Below are 22577 nucleotides of genomic sequence, written 5' to 3'. Positions count from 1 at the left end.
TAATATGGCCGCTGCCCCTTGAGCACTGCCGGTGCCGGGCGGGAGCGGGTCGCGTAAGCCGTTGGGAGGTCGGGAACAGGTGTGCGGGGGCTGGGTCCAGGCCCGGGTTCCGAGACGGCGCCAGGCGGCGGAGCGAGGCAGGCAGGCCCAAGGCGGCGTGGTCCATGAGCCGGCGCCGCAGGCAGCGCGGAGCCGCAGACTCCCCCGGCCCCGGCGCCGCCCGGGCAGCCGCGGGCTGAGGAGTCGCGGGGCTCCGGGGAGCGCCCGAGCTGCCACCATGAACCCCGAGAAAGACTTCGCACCGCTCACGCCCAACATCGTGCGCGCCCTCAATGACAAGCTTTACGAAAAGCGGAAGGTGGCAGCGCTGGAGATCGAGAAGTAAGACGCCGGCACCTGGGTTTGGGCGTGGGGACCAGAGCCAGGACCCCGCCCTGGCTGCGCAGGGCTCCTGCTCTTTGGGGGGACTCTTCACGCCTTTCCAGCCAGTTTTAGGCCCTTAGCGCAGCGCAGGAGAATAGGAGTCCTAGCTTTGCTTTTGACGGGCTGTATGACTTGAGCCAAGTTCTCTAACCGCCGTGGTGCCCCAGAGGACTGCCGTGCGAATAAAGCGACAAAGCGTTATGTGTAGTGCTCTAGCACAGTGCCTGGCACACGGCTTGTCTTCCGTGTGGACTCCATCAAAACCTGCAAATCAGAGAGGGGCCTCTGTGATGGGAGGGAAGTGGGAAGCATAAGCATATGCTAATGATGTTGACCTGCCTCATTTCTTACCCAGCTTCTGAGAAGTGAAAGGGACTGTTGAGTGACCAAGTGGAGAAATCAGGTCCGAAACCTCAAGACTCAGAGGGCTGTTTATTTTATCTCTGCCATATCACCCTTCCCTGCAGGTGGAAGGAATAATCTGACCTTTCTTACTTCTACACTCTTACTATATGTATGTGTAAGGATGATCTGACTTTTTGCTTTATTTCCCAGTGTACAAAACAAGGTGTTCAACTAGGAATGTTTCATTCATTAAGATTTTCTGCTGTTATTTTACATTTGTTTTTTGTTTTTTTTCCAGTCAAATCTTTGTGATAAAGTCAGGTGGGTGGGTGATTTCAAAAAAAGCGGAAAGAATCAGGCTGTGAAATTTGGAAGAATGCCAGACTGGGAGTCAGGACACATGGATTGTAGTCCTCCCCTCTCCAGTAGGATAGCCACTGGCCCTGCGTGGCTATTTATGCATAAATTATTAAAGATAAAATAAAAATTTTAAATCAAGTTCCTCAGTCACACTACCCATACTTTAGATGTTCGGTAGCCACATGTGGCTGTTGGCGACCGTCATGGAAAGTACAGGTCTTAGAACCTTTGCATCACTGCAGAATGTTGGACAGCTCCAGTCTAGTCCATGGTGTGATACTCATTCTTTGACCTTGGGTAGATTGCTTCACTCAGGGTTTCTTAACCTCAGCATGATGGACATTTTGGGACAGATAAGTCTTGGTTGTGGTGGACTGTCCTGTGCATTGTAGGATTTTTAGCAGCATCATTCATCTCTACCCAGTAGATACCAGTAGCTCTCCATCATTTGTAACAACCAAAAATGTCTCCAGACAATGTCTCCAAATATCTCCTGGGAGTGCAAAAAATCACCCCAGGTGAGACTCACTGCCTTAATGGCTTTTGGTTTTCCTTTCCTCCTCGCCTAAAGGGTTTGGACTGTGTTAAGAGGACCCTCTCATTCAGCACTAACATTCAGTATGTCCCAAACCACCTAGCTGCTTTCATCAAGCACCACTTTCTTGTCTGCTCTATTTCCATACTTCTGCTTGTTTATGCCCTGGCTATTACTAATGCTAGCAAGTCTTTTTTTTTTTTTTTTTAATTTTATTTTATTATGTTAATCACCATACATTACATCCTTAGTTTTTGATGTAGTGTTCCATGATTCATTGGTTGTGTATAACACCCAGTGCTCCATTCAATACGTGCTAGCAAGTCTTAAAGATGAGTATCACTGTACTGAGTAGGAGACTTAGAGCTGATGTATCGACATGGCTCCATGTCCATGGGTTTTATTGGCTTTGAAGCTACATTGACACCTGATTTTGGCCGTCACCCAGTCTGTTCTCAGGAATGTCTGATTTTCCTCATAGCTTGAATCATCTGTTGAGTCCTTGAGTAGAGGTGTTCATCTCAGCATTACTGTTGCCTTGAGCATAGCACATGTAAGTGCTCTCACTCTGCAAGCTGTGCTGTTAGGGTTTTGTCTTTAAGGGGGTTCTTTTTTTGTATTCGACACTGCCCTTGATTTGTGGAATTCAGAGAAACCTAGGGACTTAACTAGACTATGGACTCCTTAAGAGCAGAGACCCTGTTTTATCCTCAGCACTTGACACAGCATTTGACAGTTGGTGTCTTAATGAGTGAATGACCATACGTTTTTGGTGGGGAAGTAACATTGCAGTCTAAGGACTTTGCTGCCAAAAGTGTAGCCCAGACAAGCAGCATCAGGATCACTGGGGAGCTTGTTAGAAAGAGATTCTCCAGCCTCACCCCCGACCCCTGGATCAGAATCTGCATTTTGGTACTATCCGTGGGTGATTTGTGTATACATTAAAGTCTGAGAAGCACTGGTATAGAGGGCCCTAATCTGTTTCTAGCCTTCTTCAGCCATATTTGGAATGGGGAGTGCCCAGTTTGATATTTTCCTCAATATATGTATCACAGATTGCTTAGGGATAGTGACTTATTTGTGCTTCACCAAAGAGCTTTCTGGTGTCTCTGCTTATGAAGACACTAATCCTGTTTTATCAGGACTACAGGCTTATGACCTCATTTAACCTTAATTACTTTCCTGTAGACCCTGTCTCCAAACACAGTCACAGTGGGGTTTAGAGCTTCAACATGCAAATTTTGTGGGGACACAATTCAATCCATAACAGTAATCATTTTTAAAAAAATGATCATGTGTCAAGCACTGTCTGCCTGATTTGGGGAAAGGAGGGTAAGGAAGCCTCCCTTCATTTGGTCATTGCACACCCCTTATCTCTTTATTTTGCATGGCTTCAGAATACAAGCTAGGTGGTGGCATTTTACAGACGAGGAAACAGAAGCTCCTTGAGGTTGAGTACTCTTCCCAAGGTCTCATAGCTAGAACCTGGATAAAAAACCCAGGTTCTTCTGTCTCAAAAAGCTTCCCCACTACAGTGAATGGTTTTCCCTACCAAGAAGAGCACATATATTTAATAAAGGAAGTTTCATACTCAAGCATTTCCATGGTTCTTTTAACTGCCACTTTTGGTTTTCCAGAATCATCTGCTCAGTTGGACAGAGCCAGTGATGCATATGGTTTTCCAGTGAAGGATTAAAATTAATAATAAGAGAAGGGCGTTTTTTTCTTGATGACAGGACTCTCAGACACTAAAAATGCAGAGATGTGAATGCTGGCTCAAAAGAACCTTGAACTCTAGAATCTCAAGAGCAGGCTGGGTTAAGTGACCTAAGATCTGATCGCTAAATACGTGAGCCTGCTGTGCACAGTCCTGGAGAGCTTTTCCCTCCACAGCCTCCCGCCAACATGCCCACACAGTTTGCTAAAGGATAAGGCACTTAGGCTAAGATTTTAGAATGGCTGTGTCAGGTTTGGTGGGCCCTCGATTTCAGGGGATATTGTCATTGATCAGTCCTGATGAAAAGGTTGGTAAGATCCCGGGCTCTGCTCTCCAGAAGAGTGTAGTGTGGAAGAGAAATGCTAGGAGGCACTCGGGTAACTGCAGGGGTTGCTCGCTCTGCTGGGGGTGCCATGCCCCACACTCTGGTGGCAGGGCCCCCCCACTGCAGGCTCAGAGAGACAGCGCCCTTCATGGTAACCAGGGATGGACTCAGTGCCTAGTGTTCCTGAACTTTGAGTTCCAGAAGCCAGTAAATGTAGGGTGCCCAGGCCATGCCCCTGAGAACATCAGAGCCCAAGTTGGGGAGGGTGGTTGTGGGATAATGTGCCCTTTGCCTGCCGGGGAGGGGGCAGGGATCCTTGGCACTCTGTGATCAGATAGAGGTTAACTGTTGAGTTTGACCTGGCTCTGGAGCCTACCCTCTGGCTGCTGCAGGGAGACACTGTTTATCACCAGTGCCTGAAGGCAAGCGTGGGTCGGAATTCCGCCCAGCCCTGCTGGATGCAAGTAGCGGTGGGGCCCTCCACAGACTGCTCAGTCTAGGGGTTACAGACCCGTAGCTAGGGGCTGTGTCCTGCTGGTAGACCTCTTTGGGTTGATCTGAATTGCAAGGTATTTTAAATTGAGAAATTTCATAGTGAAGCTCAGGTTTTGGCTTCTCTTAAGGAATGGGAAGTGTGTCTCTGTGGGGCCCACCGTCCCACATAACAGATAAGGGGGACCTAGGGGCCTCCCTTCCGGCCAGGACATGGGCTCCCCAGTTTGCTTCCTGTATTGGCACTTTCACCACAGCCTTCCTCCCTTGTCCTGCCTTGTATCTCCTGCTTGGCCCCTGTCAGCATGTGAGTCTGTGACCTCAGGTTTCATTCCTCTGTGCCTCAGTTTCCTCATCTTAAACACAAATGCACCTTGAAAACATTAGGCTAAGTCACGAAGGGCCATGTGTTTGATTTATATGAAAATTTCACTTCTATGAATTATCTAGAATAGGCCAATTCAGAGAGAGAAAGTAGATTAGTGGTTGCCTAGGGCTTAGGGATGGGATTTGGGGAACATGGGGAGTGACTGCTAATGGGTACACAAAAAACTACTGAACCACACGCACTGAAAGAGTGAGTTTATGGTATGTGAATTACAGCAATTAAAAAAAATAAGAGTAGTGTTTTATTGCAATGTGAGGGAAGCACTCATGAAGTGGTCACAGTTATTGTCACCTGAGATTCAAACAGCTGCTGTCTCGGACTCGTTTCTCCTTTATGGTCTTTCCGCTGATTGCAGCCAGTGGAAGCTCAGTGTATTTTGTTGGGTGACTCTGAGGCCTTTTCAGAAGGTCTTCGGTCCTTGCTTAGAGGCAAACATTCCACTTTTCCTGTTTACTTAGTGGAGACTAGCAAGCAAGTGGAAACAAAATTACTTAAATACTCAGCAGAGCAGATGGAGATGTTTACCCAGATTATCTCTGGGAAGTTGCTGCCCGGATGTGCCGTCTGAACACAGCCCGTGCTGTAGAGAAGTACGAGGGATACGTGGACTCGCCAGGACAAGAGACAACAGCCCCAAGGCCACTGAGAGCTTTACACCACGAGCATAAACACAACTCTGGATTCTTCTTCGGCTCCTTTTTTGGGGCCAGGAGCATGGCAGGTTCTCAGTCAACAATTAGTGGATGAACGTGATCTTTTATGGTGTGTGTGAGATCACAGTTTGTCTCTCTGATTCTGACATTGCACTAATACTGCTCTGTGAGCATGTGCAACAAAGAGCACATTACATGCCTTCTCTTACTCTCTAGAAACCGTGTGACCCCACCTTACAGCCAAGGACATCTCTGGAGACATAGGAACATGAGTGCAGTGACTAAAACCTGCTGGCTGGGACATTTGGACATCACCAGATGAAAAGGGGTTGGGATTCAGTGAAATGAGAAACGTAAAGTGCTTGGCAGCCAGTAGGCATCTGACAAGTGGCAGCTGGGATATTTGAGGAGGGAGATAGTGCAACATAGTGGGAATTACTTTAAGACCTTAGAGTCAGAAAAACCTTGGTTTGGTTTCTGCACTTGTCATCTATAAGTTGTGTGACCTTGTAAGTTTCTTAACATCTCTGAGCCTCAGTTTCTGCCATCTGTAGAATGGGTGTTATAGTACTTAACCCAGGGATTTGTTTTAAAGTTTAAATTAGATAATGTATGTAAAGCATCCAGCATTTATCACCTAGCAGCTAGTAAGTGCTCAGCAAATGGTTATTTCTTGCCTTCATAGTAGAAGTCCGGCTGTAGAGCGTTCCAGAACATCTCCAGTACGCGCGTCATCTGTAGTCCCTGTGTGTCGTGGAGGAATGCTTCAGGGATGTCTGAACACCGAACAGGATGGGAAACTGTGTGGAGAAAGCTGCATTTCGCTTGGGGCCTCCACAAGGGGAGTTCTCCACAAGGGGAGTTCACTCTGTCCCTGGGTGCATTCTCTGTGCAGCTGATGCCGAAGACGGGAGAGAGGAACTGGTGTACAGTTGAAAGGGCTCAGGCTTTGAGGTGTGTCACGGGTTCAGATCCTCTGCGAGCCGGGGCAGGGGATTTGGTTTCCCTGAGGCTGTTTCACTTCTGGAGGATGAGGTGGTAATCCATGCAGAAGGAGGTGGTTCCAGGGAGGAACAGAAATCCTCAGTGTAGAGTGTGCCTCAGTGTGCCCGGGAAGGCATCCACCACCAGTCCTCGTGTGGCCCGTGATTGTCGCCGCTATGTTGCGGAGGCCAAGGGGGTCCAGCGACAGACTGTGGTTACGTTGCTGAGACGGTGGCCCCGGGCCTCTCCTGATGAGAGCTTCCGAATATGTCCTCCCCCGTCTGGGGTTCCTTCTGTCGAGGAGGGGGGAGTCAGTGTGGCACTTGGCGCTGTTGGGGGCCACGTCACGAGCTTGGAGTTGCCACGTTGGGTTTGTGCCTTGTGGGGAATGAGCATTTCTGCCATCTGGCGACACCTCTGACCACAAGAATGGAGGCTCTGAGCAGCCTGTAAGGACACCTCATCAGCCTGGGCTTTCAGCCCTTTTGAGAGAGAAGCAGGCAGAAGCAGCCCCTCTTCTCTGGCACACAGAACATAATGCCTGTGACCTTTACGGCAGTGAGGGTCCCAGGGATTTGTGATCGTGAGAGTTTCTGGACCAGATATTCACTTCAAAACTAGTGCAGCTTCAGATCCCCGCGTGTGGCTGGCCGCCTGGGGATGAAAGAGGAATCAGTGTGGTCCTTTGAAGGGAAACTCGGCCTGCATCCGGAGGCGCCCAGAGTTTCAGCTCCGCTTACTCTGCCTCCCTTTGTAGTGCGTTTTTCTCTGTGCACACTCGTGCGAAGTGCAGAGGCCAGTCTCGTCGATGGGCCTATTTTGGAGCACCTAGAGAGGGGTTACAGCACCCCTTTGCCCCTTGGCAGGTGGCCTTCAGAGCACACTGTGGCATCTGCATCTTTCCCCAGCCACAGCGCTGGTGACCTGGGCCCTTCACCGTGTACCTGTGGGGATCCCGGTAGTGGTATCCTTTGCCCCCCTAAGCTGAATCCTAATGCTCGGGGCTGAGGGCCCCCCGGATACAATAGTGGTTAAGCCAGCTGGTTAGGTTTAGAAGAGTAGGCCGCCCCAGGTCACCCGTATGGCAGCATGGGGCTCCGGCCGAGTTTGCCCACAGCTCGTGCTGTCCTTCGGTCCAGTCCCCAGGCCGCGCTGCCTGATCCGCATGAGCCGGGCGCACAGCACTGGACCCCGAGAGGGCTGGCACGAGAGACGCAGGCAGTCGGGGCTTCAGTCGGGACTGTGGAGACAGAAACGTGCACCTGAGAGTGACAGTGACATTCGCCAGTGCATTGCTGGGAGGCGAGTGAGAGGGCCACTGAGTCCTTCAGAATTCAGAGGAGGAGTGACCCCTTCCTGAGATGGCCGGGAGAGGCAGGGCTGGATTTGAGCCAGGCTTTGAAGGCTGGGTAGGTTGTGGAGCAGGAGTTTTCCCAGAGAGTGGGGCACTAGGGGCAGAGTGAGCAGGGCGCAGGCTTACAGGATGAAGGCAGGTCTGGCTGGAGTGGACGGTCACACAGGGCAGGGGCAGTAAGACTAGAGAGGTCAGCCCAGGGCTGTTGCGGTCGCCCGGAGTGCCAGGTAAAGAGTAGTGGCCTTGATTTGTGAGACAGCTTTTCCCACTGGCGCCCCAGGACTTGACCCACAGAGCCAGCCCCAGTGCTTTCCAAGCTGATGGCATTGGTGAGAGCATGTTCTCGTGGCTTTCCTGTCCAGGGGAACCATTTTCTTTTTTTTTCTTTTTCTTTTTTTTTTTTTAAGATTTTATTTATTTATTTGAGAGAGAGCACATGAGAGGGGGGAGGGCCAGAGGGAGAAGCAGACTCCCTGCCGAGCAGGGAGCCCGATGCGGTACTCGGTCCTGGCACTCCAGGATCATGACCTGAGCCGAAGGCAGTCGCTTAACCAACTGAGCCACCCAGGCGCCCCAGGGGAACCATTTTCGTATTTTCCTGGACCTACCTGCAAGTGTGCGGGGTTCTGGGGCCTCCAGACTTAAGTGAGTCACTATTTTTGCGGTGGCTTGAGATGCCGTGTTGAGCCCTGGAAGGATTCAGGGTGGGGAGGCCAGTGGTGTTGGTGTCGAACAAATGAGAAAGGTACTCAGAGTCGGGGGGGCGGGGAGTGCTAAATACAAACAAACATCCTGCTTGCCCATCTCCTGCCTTCGGGAGACCCTGGTGCTCATGCAGGCTGTCACCCCAGCATTAATGAGCCCTGTCCCTCACACTCTCTCACCATGCAGTCTCTATAAGCCTTCTGATTTTTCAGAGCTCCCTAATGCCATTCAGACCCTTACCGCCCACCACTGCAGATCACTCTTATCGTCCGTGGCTCCTTACTGCCACCAGAAGTAAATGCCAGTTCCTTGGCCACGCACAAGCCTGGGAGCAGTTTCACCAGCCCTGTCACCCAGCTGTCCTCTACCCGTGTCCTTCACTCTGCCAAACCAGATGCCTCTCTCCTTCCTCTGAGCCAGCGTTCACGCGGTTCTTCTCTCTGGGCTTCCTGGTTCCGAACAGTTCCAGCACGAACACTACTCATCCTTCAGCACCCCCCTCAAATGCTGACCCTTGCGAAGCCATGCCTCATCCCTCCCCGCCAGGTGGCAGACCTGCTCCCTCTTGTCTGCCCCTCTCGCCTCACAAGCTTCTCACCAGATCGTTTTGTCTCTGCTTTGCATGCGAGTCCTGTGTGCCGTCTAGTTTCCTCCCCGGCCTTACCCGAGCAGAGAGCCGCTCGTCCGTATGCTGCCTCTGTAAGAGGGAAGAGTGGCCTTTCCAGGTGCTCAGGGACCGTTGTGACCTGAAACAAGCAGACGGGCGAGGCCATGGTTCCGGGTGGCCTGGGCCACTGGCACGGCTGGGTCTCCCGCAGCTGCCCTGCTGAAGCCTCGTGGGTGTGCGCAGTCCCGCTCCGCGTGCTGCTCGAACTCGTCCTGGGCAGAAGCACGGCCTGGCTTCCTTGGGAGTGCTCTCGGCGGCCGGAGTTGGAGGCACGGCTGCTGTCAGTGGCTTTGGTGATCCCCATATCCTGGGCTCCTCCAGAACGGGGAGACACAGGTTCTAGATGTTTGTGGAATTCAAGACACTGTGTATTTTTCGTCAAAGATATTTAAAGCTCAAGCTGGAAACAAGTCATTCTCAGTTCTCAGATTGTATTCACATATTCTTTAGGCAGTGTGAAATCTCAAAGCCAGTCTTCTGGGATTAAAAATAAGTTTGCTCTCTGCATTGGCTGGGCCTCGAACCCGGGCCTCCCACGTGGCGGGCGGGAATTCTCCCACTGAACCACGCATGCTGCATCTGTGAGCAGCTGTGTGAGCACCTCCCTTTAAGCCCTGTCCTGGGCCTCCTTGTAGCTGTGCTGATTCACAGACTGTAAGGCCAGGCTTTGATGCCACCACATCAGCACTGCTGCAGGAACAGAAAGCTTAGGCTCCGGGGCGGGGGGGGGGGGGGGGGGGGTGAGCGAGAGAGAGAAGTTGCTTTGCCTTCAGACGTCAGGCCAGAAACTGGAGCTCAGGTCCCTCCTCAGTAGCAAAAAGCACACGGAGACTTTGGATGACTTTCTGCCCCTCGGATGTGTGGATTCCCCCGTTGCATGCTCCCTGCGTGCTGAGCTGGTTTACAGTTCTCAGGTTTCACCCCAGCTTCCCGCTGGAGACTGGCCCAGGCTGAGGCCCTCACTGTGGAGGGCGTGAAGGCCTTGGTCCCCACAGCCAGTGGTGCCTCTCCGGAGAGCCCAGCTGCTGTTCTTCGGCTCACTGAGCAGGGAAGTGAGGTCAAATCCAGAGCGCCCTGGGCTGCCATAGGCCGGCATGCTTGAGGAGATTGGCTCCTCCAGCAGGATCTCTGTATGAGGGGAAGCCTGCCAGGAAAAGGCAAAAAAAAAAAAAAAAGGAGCAGCCCTGCATTGGCCGGGAATCGAACCCGGGCCTCCCGCGTGGCAGGCGAGAATTCTACCACTGAACCACCAATGCTGACATATCTGCAGGGCTTTTCTCTAGGGGCTGTGTCTGTGGCTACTCAGAGAGGAGCTCTGGCAGATCACTGTGCCTCGCCTGGCTAGTTTGTCCAGTTTGGGAAGCCAGAGCCGTTTACAGGGAACCATCCTTGCTGGGCCTTATTGGGCTGCTTTGGGAGGAGCGGGGAGGAGAGGGTTGGCCTATGGAACCGGCATTGAGCTTGCACCTGGAGGCCCTTGGTCCATCCATAGCCCTCAGCACCTCAGCTTGGTGGAATATCACCCTGTAAAGATCAAAGAAAGAGGCACCTCGCAGGCCATTTGTACCACCTTCCTGAAATACCCATCCCTGCTCCCACATCCACCAGCTTGGGAGCCGGGCCTGTTTTGTTCACAGCTGTGCTCACAGTGCTTGGCACAGAATAGGTGCCCTGTACGACTTGCAGTATTAAATCTTCATCAAACCGTGTCGACCCCTCCTTGAACAACCTTTTTGTAGGAGTGGTCATTGCCTCATAGGGCAGCACGTTTGTTTTTGAACAGCTCTAATTCCTGGCAGGTTCCTGACACAGAGCTGGAACCACATAGACTAATTGATACCTTTTGGACTTAACTGTCCTTAAAACTCCTTGAGCCAACTTGAGACCCCCATTTATGCGGCAGGCGTGCAGTTGTCCCGCCACGATGGACACAGAGCAGTTAGACAGTGAGTCCGGGCAGCTGCTTTGCCAAGTGCCTATTCTGTGGACGGCCCCTTGGCTGCGACACTGGTAGCAGTGTGCATCACGCCTGGACGACGGGATGCGCTCCGTCCGTCTCACAGCTCCTTAAGGACATTCCTTCCTTGTGCTCTTCCAAAACCGTAAGAAGCTTCCCTGTTACCCATGCTGCGAAATCCATTCTACCTAAACTGAGATGGCCAGAGTGGCCATAGCCAGCCCATCCTGGTAGGTCTCTCGCTGCTCTTCCGTCCCCTGGGGCCCCAGACAACCTTGATTAGATCCCACTCCTCGCCTTGGCTCTTACATTTCCTCCTGCCCGGAACACCCCTGTTTCCTTCTCTCTCCTTGCCTCTTTCAAGATCCAGCTGAAACTGGACCTCTTCTGGGAAGATGTCCCCGACACCCAGCCCACAGCTCCCCATCAGTTACCTGGGGAGCCGGTTATCAGTTCTCTGAGACCGGTTCCTGATGAAACCCGGCCTCCCTCTGCTCTCTTCCTCACCGGGCAGGGCCTGCCGTGGGATCATCCCCCAGGGTGACCACAGGTGCTCCCTTCCACGCCAGGGGCCTCCCTCCAACCTCCCTTCTCCCTCTTAGCGTCACTCCCCAGGTGGACACCTTGGAGGCAGACCTGCCCTCTCTGGCTCCCATGTTCCATGGGTTCCTGATGCTCTTCTGTTTGAAGTAAAGCAGCCCCTCCCTGCTCTTTCCCACTGCCTCAGGTGTGTTTCAGGTCCTCCTTCCTGATGCTAAGATTTTTCCGTCTCCTGTCAAACCTGCCCCGGCATCCCAGTCTCTCCAGGCTGCCACCACAGCTACCTAATTAAAACAGATCTGAGCATGTCATCCCGTTGCTGGGGAACTGTCACTGGATTGTCTTCCTTGAACTGTCTGGCCACTCCTTCCACAGGCCAAACTCCTGTCCTTCTCTCAATACACCATGCCTTTTCAGGGCTCTTTGCCTTTGGCCAGTCTCTCCCCTGTACCTTGCCCTTGACCTGAAAAGCGCCTGCAGGTGTTTTTCCGATCTGATCCAGGCACCTCCCATTCAGCCCAAGGAGATCAGCACATGGCATTTTTCTGGCTTTCGTAGTATCCCTTGCACCACATTGCGACAGTTACTTGTTTGTATGTGGATCTTGCCCACCGGACTGGGACCTGATTCAGCACCATCCATGGACATGACGACACAGACACAGAGAAGCTCTCGGGCACAGGATTGGAGGGTCTAGCCAGTGTCGAATAAAGATGGTTGATGTTGCAGTTTTTGGTCCCCAACAAGACATTCCCTTGCATTCTCTCAGATTCCCAGAAGTGAGGTAGCTCTGCTGTTGCTCATGCTGTTGTACGCAAAGGGAAACTGCGACCCAGAATAGGGAAACGAACCGTGACCCAGCCAGTGCCTTCCAGTCGGCAGCAGAACTGGGAAAGGCCCACCCTAAGGTGCAGGACTTCTGATTCCTCTTTCTAAACAGGTCATCTCCCTGCCACATCCCTGGCCCTGGAGCCAGCAGCCGAGGGGGAGCCTGACTCCACTGCCCTGCAGCCCCTCTCTCCTCTCTCTCCAGGCTGGTCCGGGAGTTTGTGGCCCAGAACAACACCGTGCAAATCAAGCATGTGATCCAGACCCTGTCTCAGGAGTTTGCCCTGTCGCAGCACCCCCACAGCCGGAAAGGGGGCCTCATCGGCCTGGCCGCCTGCTCTATCGCACTGGGCAAGGTGGGCCTTTCTCCTGAAGGGACAGATGCAGCCGAGGTGGCCTTCACTTTGACCGCCCAGACCCAGCAGGCTGCTGCAGACTTCTGCTTTACCGCCATTCACGCCACACCTGAGACCAGCCAGGCTGGCTTTGCGGCCCTCGGTCCGCGGCCTGGCCCCCGGCCCGGGAGGCCGACTTGCTTAAGGCCGGCCCTCATGCGAAGGCCTGAGCCTCTTCCGGGGAGCCAGGATGTCCGCTGGGGCGGGGGTGGGGGGGCTGCGGGCCCCCGGCGCGGCCCACCTTGAGCTGTCTCTCCTCCCGCTCCCCTGCAGGACTCAGGGCTGTACCTGAAGGAGCTCATTGAGCCGGTGCTAACCTGCTTCAACGACGCCGACAGCCGGCTGCGCTACTACGCGTGCGAGGCGCTGTACAACATCGTCAAGGTGGCCCGCGGCGCCGTGCTGCCCCACTTCAACGTGCTCTTCGACGGGCTCAGCAAGGTGACTGCCCCTGCTGCGGCCGGCCCCGTGCACGGCACCCCTGGGGCCCCTTCTCCCGGATGCGGCCAGAGCAGAGAGACACAGGCCTGCCGGCGCCGCTCGTCCGTTCAGTCTCATCATCATTGTCTCTTGTGGCCTTGTACGGATGTTTGATTTTTTTTTCCATTTCTCTCTTAATTGATTTTTATCGCAGTTTATGAAAGTGTCAGTCCACCACAGAGTGCAGGGGAAATACAGATAGTTCGAAAAGCCCTGACTTCCCTTATAGAAGGCGAAGATGGTGAATCCACAGTACAGACTGTATTTCCCCTGTGAGGGGAGCACTAGCCCGTAAGCTCTAGAAAAAGCTCTACTTACAAGGGCCGAGGAGCCCCTAACACGCCATCCTCAGCAGCGCGCTCAGCCTCACGGGGTGCACCTCTGGGCACAGGGTGGCCCCGAAGCCCTGCAGCCTGCTGACCGCCACAGTCGTTCCCAGGGCGCCAGCCTCACAGCTGCCTCAGTCCCCACCTCCCGGAGCAGAGAGAGGACCCAGCATGGTAGGATGGGGAACCCTTGAGGAAGGCTGATGGGAACCCACCACCTGGCCTGGTGGCAGGAGGTGCCAGAGGTCCCTGCACAGAACGGGAAGCCCGCACATTTCCGTTCCTCGGCCACGTGCCATTTTGCCCGTCCCTTCCTTCCTGCCTGCCTTCAGTGTAGTCCCTAAAGGAGGTGCCTGTTCAGTAGTCCAGGCTGTGCCGGGGACTTGGCTGTATGGGTTTTCGGTAGGTTCCTGGTCCTGTATAGACTGTAACCGTCTCTCTGTTTCTGGATCTCTCATAGTTGGCTGCAGACCCAGACCCCAATGTGAAAAGTGGATCTGAGCTCCTAGACCGCCTTTTAAAGGTAGTAGTTGGTCCCTGCTTTTATTTTGGAATCTGTCTCTTCCACCTGTCTATACAGCTTATAAATTCTCTCTTTGGAGGCGCTCTTCCTAATTTTTAAAATTTTTTTCATTTACATACAGTAAAAGTGACTCTGGTGTACAGTTCTTTTTTATTTATTTATTTATTTATTTTGAGAGAGAGAGCACAAGCAGGGAGGGGGCAGAGGGAGAGGGAGAAACAGGCTCCCGGCTGAGCAGGAAGCCCGACGTGGGGCTCGATCCCAGGACCCTGAGGTCATGACCCGAGTTGAAGGCAGATGCTCAACTGACTGAGCCACCCAGGCACCCCTGGTGTACAGTTCTATGACAAGTGTACAGACTTATGTCACCAGTCAGAATACAGAAACATTCTATCATCCCAAACATCCCCTTGTGCTAGCCGCCTCCCTAGGACAAAGGAGAGTCCCCATCACCTCCCATTCTCACCCAGTGACAGGGGCCTCTGATGCTCAGCTCACCAGGGCATTTGATCCAGATGTAGGGTTTTGTCGTATGATTAGTCCTCTTGACTCTGATTCCTGCTTTTACTCCAGCACTTTTGTTTGTCCTTTGGCCTATGAGCGGGCGGTTGCCCCGGGACCTCTCCTATGTAGCGTGAGCTCTGTCATTTTCCTCTGTGGCCACCTGACCCCTGGGCCAATAATTGGGTCGGGTCAGGCTGCCCTTGGTCTCTGGCTTTCGGCCGCTCACGTGCCTTTGATCCACAGGACATTGTGACGGAGAGCAACAAGTTCGACCTGGTGGGCTTCATCCCTTTGTTGCGAGAGAGGATTTACTCCAACAACCAGTACGCCCGGCAGTTCATCATCTCCTGGGTAAGGGCCAACCCCACGACAGTTTCTCCAGCCATAAGGAGCCTCTAGTAGTAAAAGCTGCCCTCTGGCACACACCCTGGGCATCCTATGGCTGAGACAAGCCTCACTGTTAAGGCTCTAATAGCCAGGGACACCCGGTAATCCGACACGTTTATTCCATTCTGCCCCAAAGCCCGTCCTGTTTGCCCCCGGTGTCCCGGCAAACACCCCCATGTCTCTTGGAAGCTGGGGGTGCTGCTGTCGGCAGCCATACCTCTTCAAGCCTTGTCTGTCCTTTCCCGTGCCTTCCCTTCTTCCCTGCCCCTTTAACCAAAGCCTTGTCTGCCGGGGGTGGGAATCGCGGCGCCTTCTCCCTGCCCAGTCACAGAGCGCTGGGGAGGAGGAGAAAGAGGCTCCCGGGCTGGTGTAACTTTCCCTTCCGGTTCCTTTCCCTGGGTCAGATCCTGGTTCTGGAGTCTGTGCCAGACATCAACCTGCTGGATTACTTGCCGGAGATCCTGGACGGGCTCTTCCAGATCCTGGGTGACAATGGCAAAGAGATTCGGAAAATGTGAGCATGGGAGGGGCAGGGGGAGGGGCGTGCGGCTGCTCGGCACACACCCCACACCCAGCAGATGCCCCACACCCAGCAGACGGGCGGCCGTGGGAGAGTCCGCTCACTCGCTTCATCCTGGCTCCCGTGCTTCTTGCCTTGAGGAGCAGAGAGCAGCCCCCGGCCTCTGGAAAAGAGCCATCGGGCTGCTGTGCAGTGTAGTCCCCCTCCCAGTGGCCCACCCAGAGCAGAAGCGGACACCAGGAGAGGCTCCTCCAGGCCTGGCTGGTATATGCTCTTTTCCTTCTCTCATTGGTAGGTGTGAGGTGGTCCTTGGAGAATTCTTGAAAGAGATTAAGAAGAACCCCTCCAGTGTTAAGTTTGCAGAGATGGCCAACATCCTGGTGATCCACTGCCAGACCACAGGTGAGGATGAAGGCCCCATGGCCACCGCCACCTCCTCAGAAGCAGCAAGAACCCCGGTAGAAATATAAACCCGCACCCCACTGGACCTGGGGCAGCGCAGCGGTGCATCCTTGTGGGAGAGAGATTCAGGTCCTCCATCACTGTGGAGGCCCTTGCGCTTGGTCTGACCTTGGAGTAAGATCTGGAGACCCTCTTGCTGGGAAGCTTGACATTTCACTATGAACTGAAATACTTACAGGTTGGGACTATATATCCACAAGCTTCTGTTGAGTATCAAACCACCACAAAACTGACTGCCTCGCATAGCAGCTACTTACTGTTGGTCAGGAGTCTATAGGTCAGCTAGATGGCTCTGTTCACCTGGACCAGGCTTGGCTGCACTTGATTATGCACATACAGTCCACTGAAGGGTCATCAGAGGCTGGGTGGTCTGGGATGGCCTCACTCATGTCTGCCAGTTAGCTGGCAGCACCTGGGAAGCAGGGACCACTGGTCCATGTGTCTCATCATCCAGCATACTAACCCAGATGCATTCAAATGGCATCAGTGAGGTCCCAAGACCTGTGGTAGAGGGGAGCAAGGCCTGTGGAGGCCTGGGCTTGAACTGCCAGACCTTCACTTCTGACACCTTCTCACTTCTGACACTGTGAGCCTGGCCACAGTAGGGAGGTCAGCCCAGATTCAAGAGGTGGGGAAGTGAATTCACCCCTTGATGAAACGAGCTGTGGAGCCCCTTTCTGGGTGCAGAGGGTAGAGAATCATGGCTACTCTTACATCTGCTACAAGATTGTCGTTCGTGTGTGTATCTTTGGAAGGCGAGAGAGTATCAGGCTAGAAGCAACTCAGGCCCTCGGGTCCCCTCCAGTCCCTTCCTGCGGGCATGGTCAGTGGGAGGGAGCACTCCGGCTGCTCGTGCCAACCCTCCTGGAACCCACCAATTTCTCTTCCAGATGACCTGATCCAGCTGACGGCCATGTGCTGGATGCGGGAGTTCATCCAGCTGGCTGGCCGGGTGATGCTGCCCTACTCTTCTGGGATCCTGACCGCCGTCTTGCCCTGCCTGGCCTATGATGACCGCAAGAAAAGTATCCTTCGCTCCAGAGAGAAGAAACCAGAGCAGCCCCAAAAGAGGCTGTGAAGTTGCAGGACCCCGGCATGGGAGGATGGGGGTTCCCTCCAGATAGCCCCTGGCACCTAGGGAGCAAGCGGCGGAGCAGGACAGGGATTGGGAGCACCAGGGCGGCACCAGGGACATGGCCTAACACCACTGTCCCCAGACCTCACCTGGTTTCTTACGGATCTGGAGCAGCTCTCCCAGTTCCCACAGTTCCAAGCCCCTGAGCTCACACTGCCCTGTCATGGGTGGGGGGGTCCTGTTGGTAGAAAGCCCACCAGGAAGGGTCCTACGAGAAGACAGGAGCGTTTCACAGGGACTCAGTGCAGACAGCCCACTAATCCACCTCTGGGGGTGGGGGCAGTGGTGTCCAAGTCCCTAACCAATACCAGTGACGTCAGGTTTAGGAAACACCCCCTGGGTGGGGCTACTCCTTACATCAGTGGACTCAGGCATCAAGGAGGTGGCCAACGTGTGTAACCAAAGCCTGATGAAGCTGGTCACCCCTGAGGATGACGAGCCTGACGAGCTGAAGCCAACGGCGCAGAGGCCGGCAGAGCCCAACCCCGATGACACCCTGGCCAAGCAGGAAGGGACAGCTGGTGGTGAGTAGGCTCTGCCTCCCGCCCCTTACCTCCCAGCGTGACTTGACGTGGGGCCTCACTGAACCAGCCCAGGTGACTTCCCAGATGTCACTTCATGTAATTCTGGTAACTACCCGATGAGGTAGGAGTTGCCGTTCTCCCCATTCTACGGATGGGCACAGGGAAGACAGGTCGCATGGCCAGGATCTGGGAGAACTAGGAAGTGAACCCTGGCAGTCTGCCTCCAGAACCCCTGCTCTGAACTCTCCCTGCCTCAGCATTAAGCCTTTTTGAAATCTTTTTCTGTGTCCGGCTACAGGAAATAGTTGTTTTCACTGTGGGAAGCTTTGGAGCCTGGCAGAGGAGTCCAGGTTGCAGGGTTCATGTGACTCTTGGCCATAGACATCCAGCCGCCCGGAAGCCAGCTGCCTTGACCATGCAGGCGCTCGGGGGAGAAGGCTAAGAGCTGCGGATGCAGCTTCAGTCCTGGGGACTTCTCCCGCCCAAGTCCGTGTCTTCATGAAATGAAATGGCTCTGCCATCCTTTCAGCCTCTTTCAGCATTATCGTCTTATTTCTCCATAACATAAAACCACTCTTAAGTCAGTCTGGAGTTTGACTCTCTAGATGTTTTCTACAACTCTGACTTTATTTTGTTAAGGGGCCTCTATCCTTAGTAAGAGGGCACTGATCAGCTTCAGGGTGATGTTCTCCTTTGCTGAGTTAGCCAGAGAGTAAACTGATGCAGACCTTACTCACATTTTTAAGGCTAACAGACTCAGGTCTGGAACCTGAGTTCCAGGAGCCAAAAGAATTTCTAAAGCATTTTTTCTAATGGCCGTTCTCCGACTTCTCTTGAGCGTCTGAGCAGTACGTCAGGCACATGAGCCCCATGGGCCTCCTGTCCTGGCTTTGCTGGCCAAACCAGTAGCATTCCATGCTGGACCAGTCAGGAGTCAGGTTACAGCTGTGCATCGCTTTGGCGAGCCCGAGCAGCAAAACAGTGGGAGGCACAGCAGCCCTCAAGTGGAGCACGGGTGGTTCAGTGGTAGACTTCTCGCCTGCCACACGGGAGGCCTGGGTTCGAGGCCCGGGTTCGATTCCCAGGCAATGCAGCAACTGAAACCTTTTTGCCAGCTCCTTGAAAAAGAAAACTTGCGGAGATAAAGTTAGTGTGAGCCTCTCAAAGCAGGAGCTTTCTTATTAGGAGAAACTAGAAGAATCTCAGGGATAGACTTGCTTAGTGAACTTTCACTGATGTATGAGTATTTTATTACCTTTTCATTTTTTGATTCTCATTTTAGAAAATTTGGAAAGTAGAGAAAAATATAGAGAAGGAAGACTGCCCCCACCAAGAGGCAATTAGTATAATCTCGGCATATTTTTTGTTATGTACATATAACATATAATAACATGTATGTTATATATATATTTCCATATATATATGAGATCATATGGTTTACATAATTCCACATCTTGCTTTTTATGTTTGTGGGATGGCTTCTTTTCATTTTTGTTTTGTTTTGTTTTTGGCTTGACAAGTTGCAACATGGAGAAGTTGTGAATATTTTATACTGACTTTAAAAGTTAGTGCCTCTTAATCCGTTGAATCAGAAAGTAGAATAATGGTTGCTGAGCTGGAGGGAAAGAGGGAATTGGATGCCTGCTTTCTTTGGGGGGGTGACAGAAACGTTCTAGAATTAAATAGTGGTGATGCTTAACATAACTGTGGATTTACAAACAATCACCCAGTTGTATGCTTTAAAATGGTGAGTTTTATGTTACATGAACTATGTCTCAGTTTTTTAAATAAAATCATTGCCTCTTCCCCCAGAGTGGAACCCAGCAGCCCCTACCCCACCCTTTCTGCTCATGTGGCAACAAGTCAGGCCCCGTGGGAAGGAACCACTCTCTTCTGCAGGTCGTGGCAGCTGTTGATAACCCCAGCTGGAGCACAGGGGGTTCAGCAGTAGTACCCTCACCTGCCAGAAACCAGGGTGCCATTGCCAACCATCGCAGCTTCTTTCACTTTTTTAGATCGTTTTCCTAAGCACTCTTGCAACAGCTCCCTGCTTAGGAGACTCTCATGCGAGACCGGGATACATTCAGGCAGCTTGGCTCTGGCTTTTACTGCCTCATAAACAGCATTTCAGCAGATGCAAAGCTCAGTGTATAGTAGTTCCTAGAGATGATCACAGCTAATCTGGGGGCTCCACATCCACTACAGACGCGCTTGGCTTGTAACCACCACTTTACCAAAGGGCCAGGAGAAGGCCCCAGCAAGCCAGGAGACAGTGATGGTTCAGCTAGTCAAGTCGACAGGTTCATCCCAGCCTCTGGTCCTTTTTCTTATTACTGTTTTGCTCCACTGTTCCAGCCCTGGTCACCTGGCCGAAGGCAGGAGCCTCCTGCCTTGTCTCCCTCGTGCGGGGGGGGGGGGGGGGGGGGGGGAGTGGTGGTGCAAGATCCACCACGACACTGGTCAGCCAAGCCTTCTGTGCCTTAGCGTACACGTGCACGCGTGCGCTTCGCCCTCACCTCCAACCACGGGGCCTCCTCTGTGCCGCACTGTCCCCAGCCCCTCTCCACTTGCTCTGGCTTCCCCTTGGCCCTGCCACTTGAGGGGTCCATAATGCAGTGCCCTTGCTCCGAGTTCCTGGGCTCTTGCTGTGTGCTCCCTCTTCCTCTCCATGATGCTGCCTGACTGTCTCAAGTGTCCTGGCCTAGATTCTGGGGTCAGAGCGGCCTGCTGGTGAGTCCTGGCTTTGTTAACTTCCTTTCTGTTGCCCTTGGACAAGCCACTGAGCCTTTTTAAGCCTCTGATTCCGTATTCGTTAAATAGGATAACAATAAGAATACCAAACCTGTAGTGTGATGGTGAGTTTTAAGCGAGATTTTTGCTTATAAAGCTTTTAGCACATGGCAAAGGCCAGACACTCTCAGCAACAGGTGCTTTCGTGTCAAACTGTTTTAATACATGCGTATCACATATCCATCTACTTACTTAGCAAGACTCTCAGGGCAGGGCTTTTGCGTCCTTGTTTTTTATCACCAGCCTTTCTCAGATGGTAATGGGCCCCTGGTAGGTCCTAAATGAGGGACCATAGAGGGTCAGGGATGGAAATTCATGTGGCAGGTGAGGGGCAGAGCTGTGAATAGTGTTTCCAGGAGAGGGCTGGCAACCACCGTTGGTAGATGTGTAATGGAATCCATCCATTTGCAAGGCTTTGATGGGCCTGGGTGTGTCAGCAGCTTCTGTGGACCCTCCAGATGCAGGTGAATCAGACCCAGGTCCTGCCTGCAGGGAGCTCAGGGGCAGACCCACAGTTGCTTAATCACTTAATCACATGTGGCCCTCCATGTGGTCCCAGAGGACTGGGGACTCCAAGCCAGGTCCATGGCGGTCATTTGAGCTGAATCTTTTCCTTCTCCTTAGCTTCCACTCGGCCCCCGCCCCACCCCCATCTTTTACTCTGATCATGAAGGAAATACATATCCCCTGTGGAGACCTGGGGGCAAGGAGCATTCTTAGTGGGAGAGGCACAGAGTAAACAAGTGCAATACATCGTCTGGTAGGTACATTCAGCAGCATGTGTCAGAAGCCATAAACGTTTAAAAATTTGTCCTTAGGAAATAAATAGAGACGTAGGTAAGGTTTTTCATTTTGAACACCTAACAAATGGTAGCTGACGTACTGTCCTAACAAGCCTGGTGCACTGGTTACCCCATCATACAGGTGAGGGACTGGAGGCAAAGTCCAGTAAGCTGCCCAAGGTCACACAGCTAGTAAGTAAGGGAGTCCCGCCTCACACTTCGCCCCAAGGGCTCTGAGTCTATGCTTCTAGTGCTGTTTACACCCTGGTTCTCTGAGGAGGGAATAATACAAAAAGGGAAGCCACAGATGTACAGCTTGACTGAAAAGTGGAGCATTGCAGAGTAAAACAATGTACCATTTTTACTCATCAACTTGGCAAAAATGTAAAAGATTACTAATATCCCTGTGTGAGGCTTGCTGGGGATCGACTGCTCCTCTGTTCCTGAAGCGCATTTGTTATTGGTAGAACCTTCCTAAAGAGCAACTGATCAATATGGATTAAAATATAAAATGCCTGGCCCTTCCCCCAGCAGCACCCCCCACGTGGGACCCTGGAGAAATGTGCTCCCACAGGAGGACGCATGGGGGAGGCGGAAGAGTGAAAGTTAGGAAACAATTGAAATTAATTTGAAGCCTATTTCTGACATCGGGTCATTTCATCTACAAACGTGTGTGTTTCTAGAAGTCGAGACGGAGGAGGCCACTGGGAGCACGGAGTCCTGGCTGCCGGTCCAGGCTTCCCTGCAAGTCCTCCCCTTTGGGCCCAGGTCTGTCCCATCATGCCCAGCCCATACCTGTCCCTACCGAGCTGTGCCCCATCCCCTAAAGGGCCTCTGGGACTAAAGGAGACAGGCAGCAGCTCGGAGCCTTTCTGTTCAACGTGGAAATCAAGACCCTCTTTACCTTGGGGTTGGGGGGTGGTCCGTGGTCCACAGGAATAGCAGTGACTGCTTTAAGACATAATACAAAGTTAAAAGGAAAAAAAAGCAAATTGCAGAAAATATCCTGTGATTCCATTTATGTTACAGAACAAAAAGAAGGAAAGCAAAAGATGGAGAGGGATACTTGCCTAACCAGTAAAGTGATTACCTGCACATAGAGTGAAGTAAGATTGAAGGCTAGGGAGAGATGGAGCATGCTTTGCTTTGCTTGAAATTTTTAGAATGAGAATGTTTTACTTGTATGATTTAAAACTTCTAACAGGTCAAGGCTGGTACCATTTGAACAACAATATATAAATAATGATAGTTTTATTTAGTAATCCACAGAATAAAATATATATACATAATGATATGGATGGATGGATGAGAAGGGACAGCTTTTCCATATAGAGGAATTCCAGTTAATAAATGTAGAAAGACAGAGGAAAACAGAAAATAACCATTAGGGAAACTCAACAGTAATAATTATTACAGATCCACCAATGGATGCCAAAATCAGCAAGGGAATGTTTGAGGAAAAAACTGGGTATTTGT

General features: G+C 52.3%; 1 protein-coding gene and 1 non-coding gene across 3 annotated transcripts in view; one reads left to right on the top strand and one right to left on the bottom strand.

Annotated features, from left to right (window-relative positions):
- VAC14 (VAC14 component of PIKFYVE complex) overlaps positions 1–22577 on the top strand; it is a 100287-nt gene continuing 77710 nt past the window's right edge. Inside the window, exons 1-9 of one of the 2 annotated variants that reach the window (XM_035024815.1) lie at positions 1–381; positions 12457–12629; positions 12942–13109; positions 13935–13997; positions 14745–14852; positions 15293–15402; positions 15704–15810; positions 16761–16895; positions 17377–17529. In XM_035024815.1, the coding sequence (XP_034880706.1) occupies positions 333–381; positions 12457–12629; positions 12942–13109; positions 13935–13997; positions 14745–14852; positions 15293–15402; positions 15704–15810; positions 16761–16895; positions 17377–17529 (1066 nt within the window). In that variant the 5' untranslated portion in view covers positions 1–332. The remainder of the gene's footprint in view (positions 382–12456; positions 12630–12941; positions 13110–13934; positions 13998–14744; positions 14853–15292; positions 15403–15703; positions 15811–16760; positions 16896–17376; positions 17530–22577) is intronic. The other variant, XM_035024814.1, reaches the window with a different exon arrangement.
- On the bottom strand, positions 10134–10204 carry TRNAG-GCC. The gene has a single exon. It is a non-coding gene; the product is annotated as a tRNA-Gly (tRNA).

The sequence above is a fragment of the Mirounga leonina genome, unplaced genomic scaffold (genome assembly GCF_011800145.1).
Source record: "Mirounga leonina isolate KUSES-001 unplaced genomic scaffold, KU_Mleo_1.0 Mir_180, whole genome shotgun sequence".
NCBI classification, from domain to species: domain Eukaryota; kingdom Metazoa; phylum Chordata; class Mammalia; order Carnivora; family Phocidae; genus Mirounga; species Mirounga leonina.
Note: the sequence above shows the minus strand (reverse complement) of the source record. Positions and strands in the feature narration are given on the sequence as shown.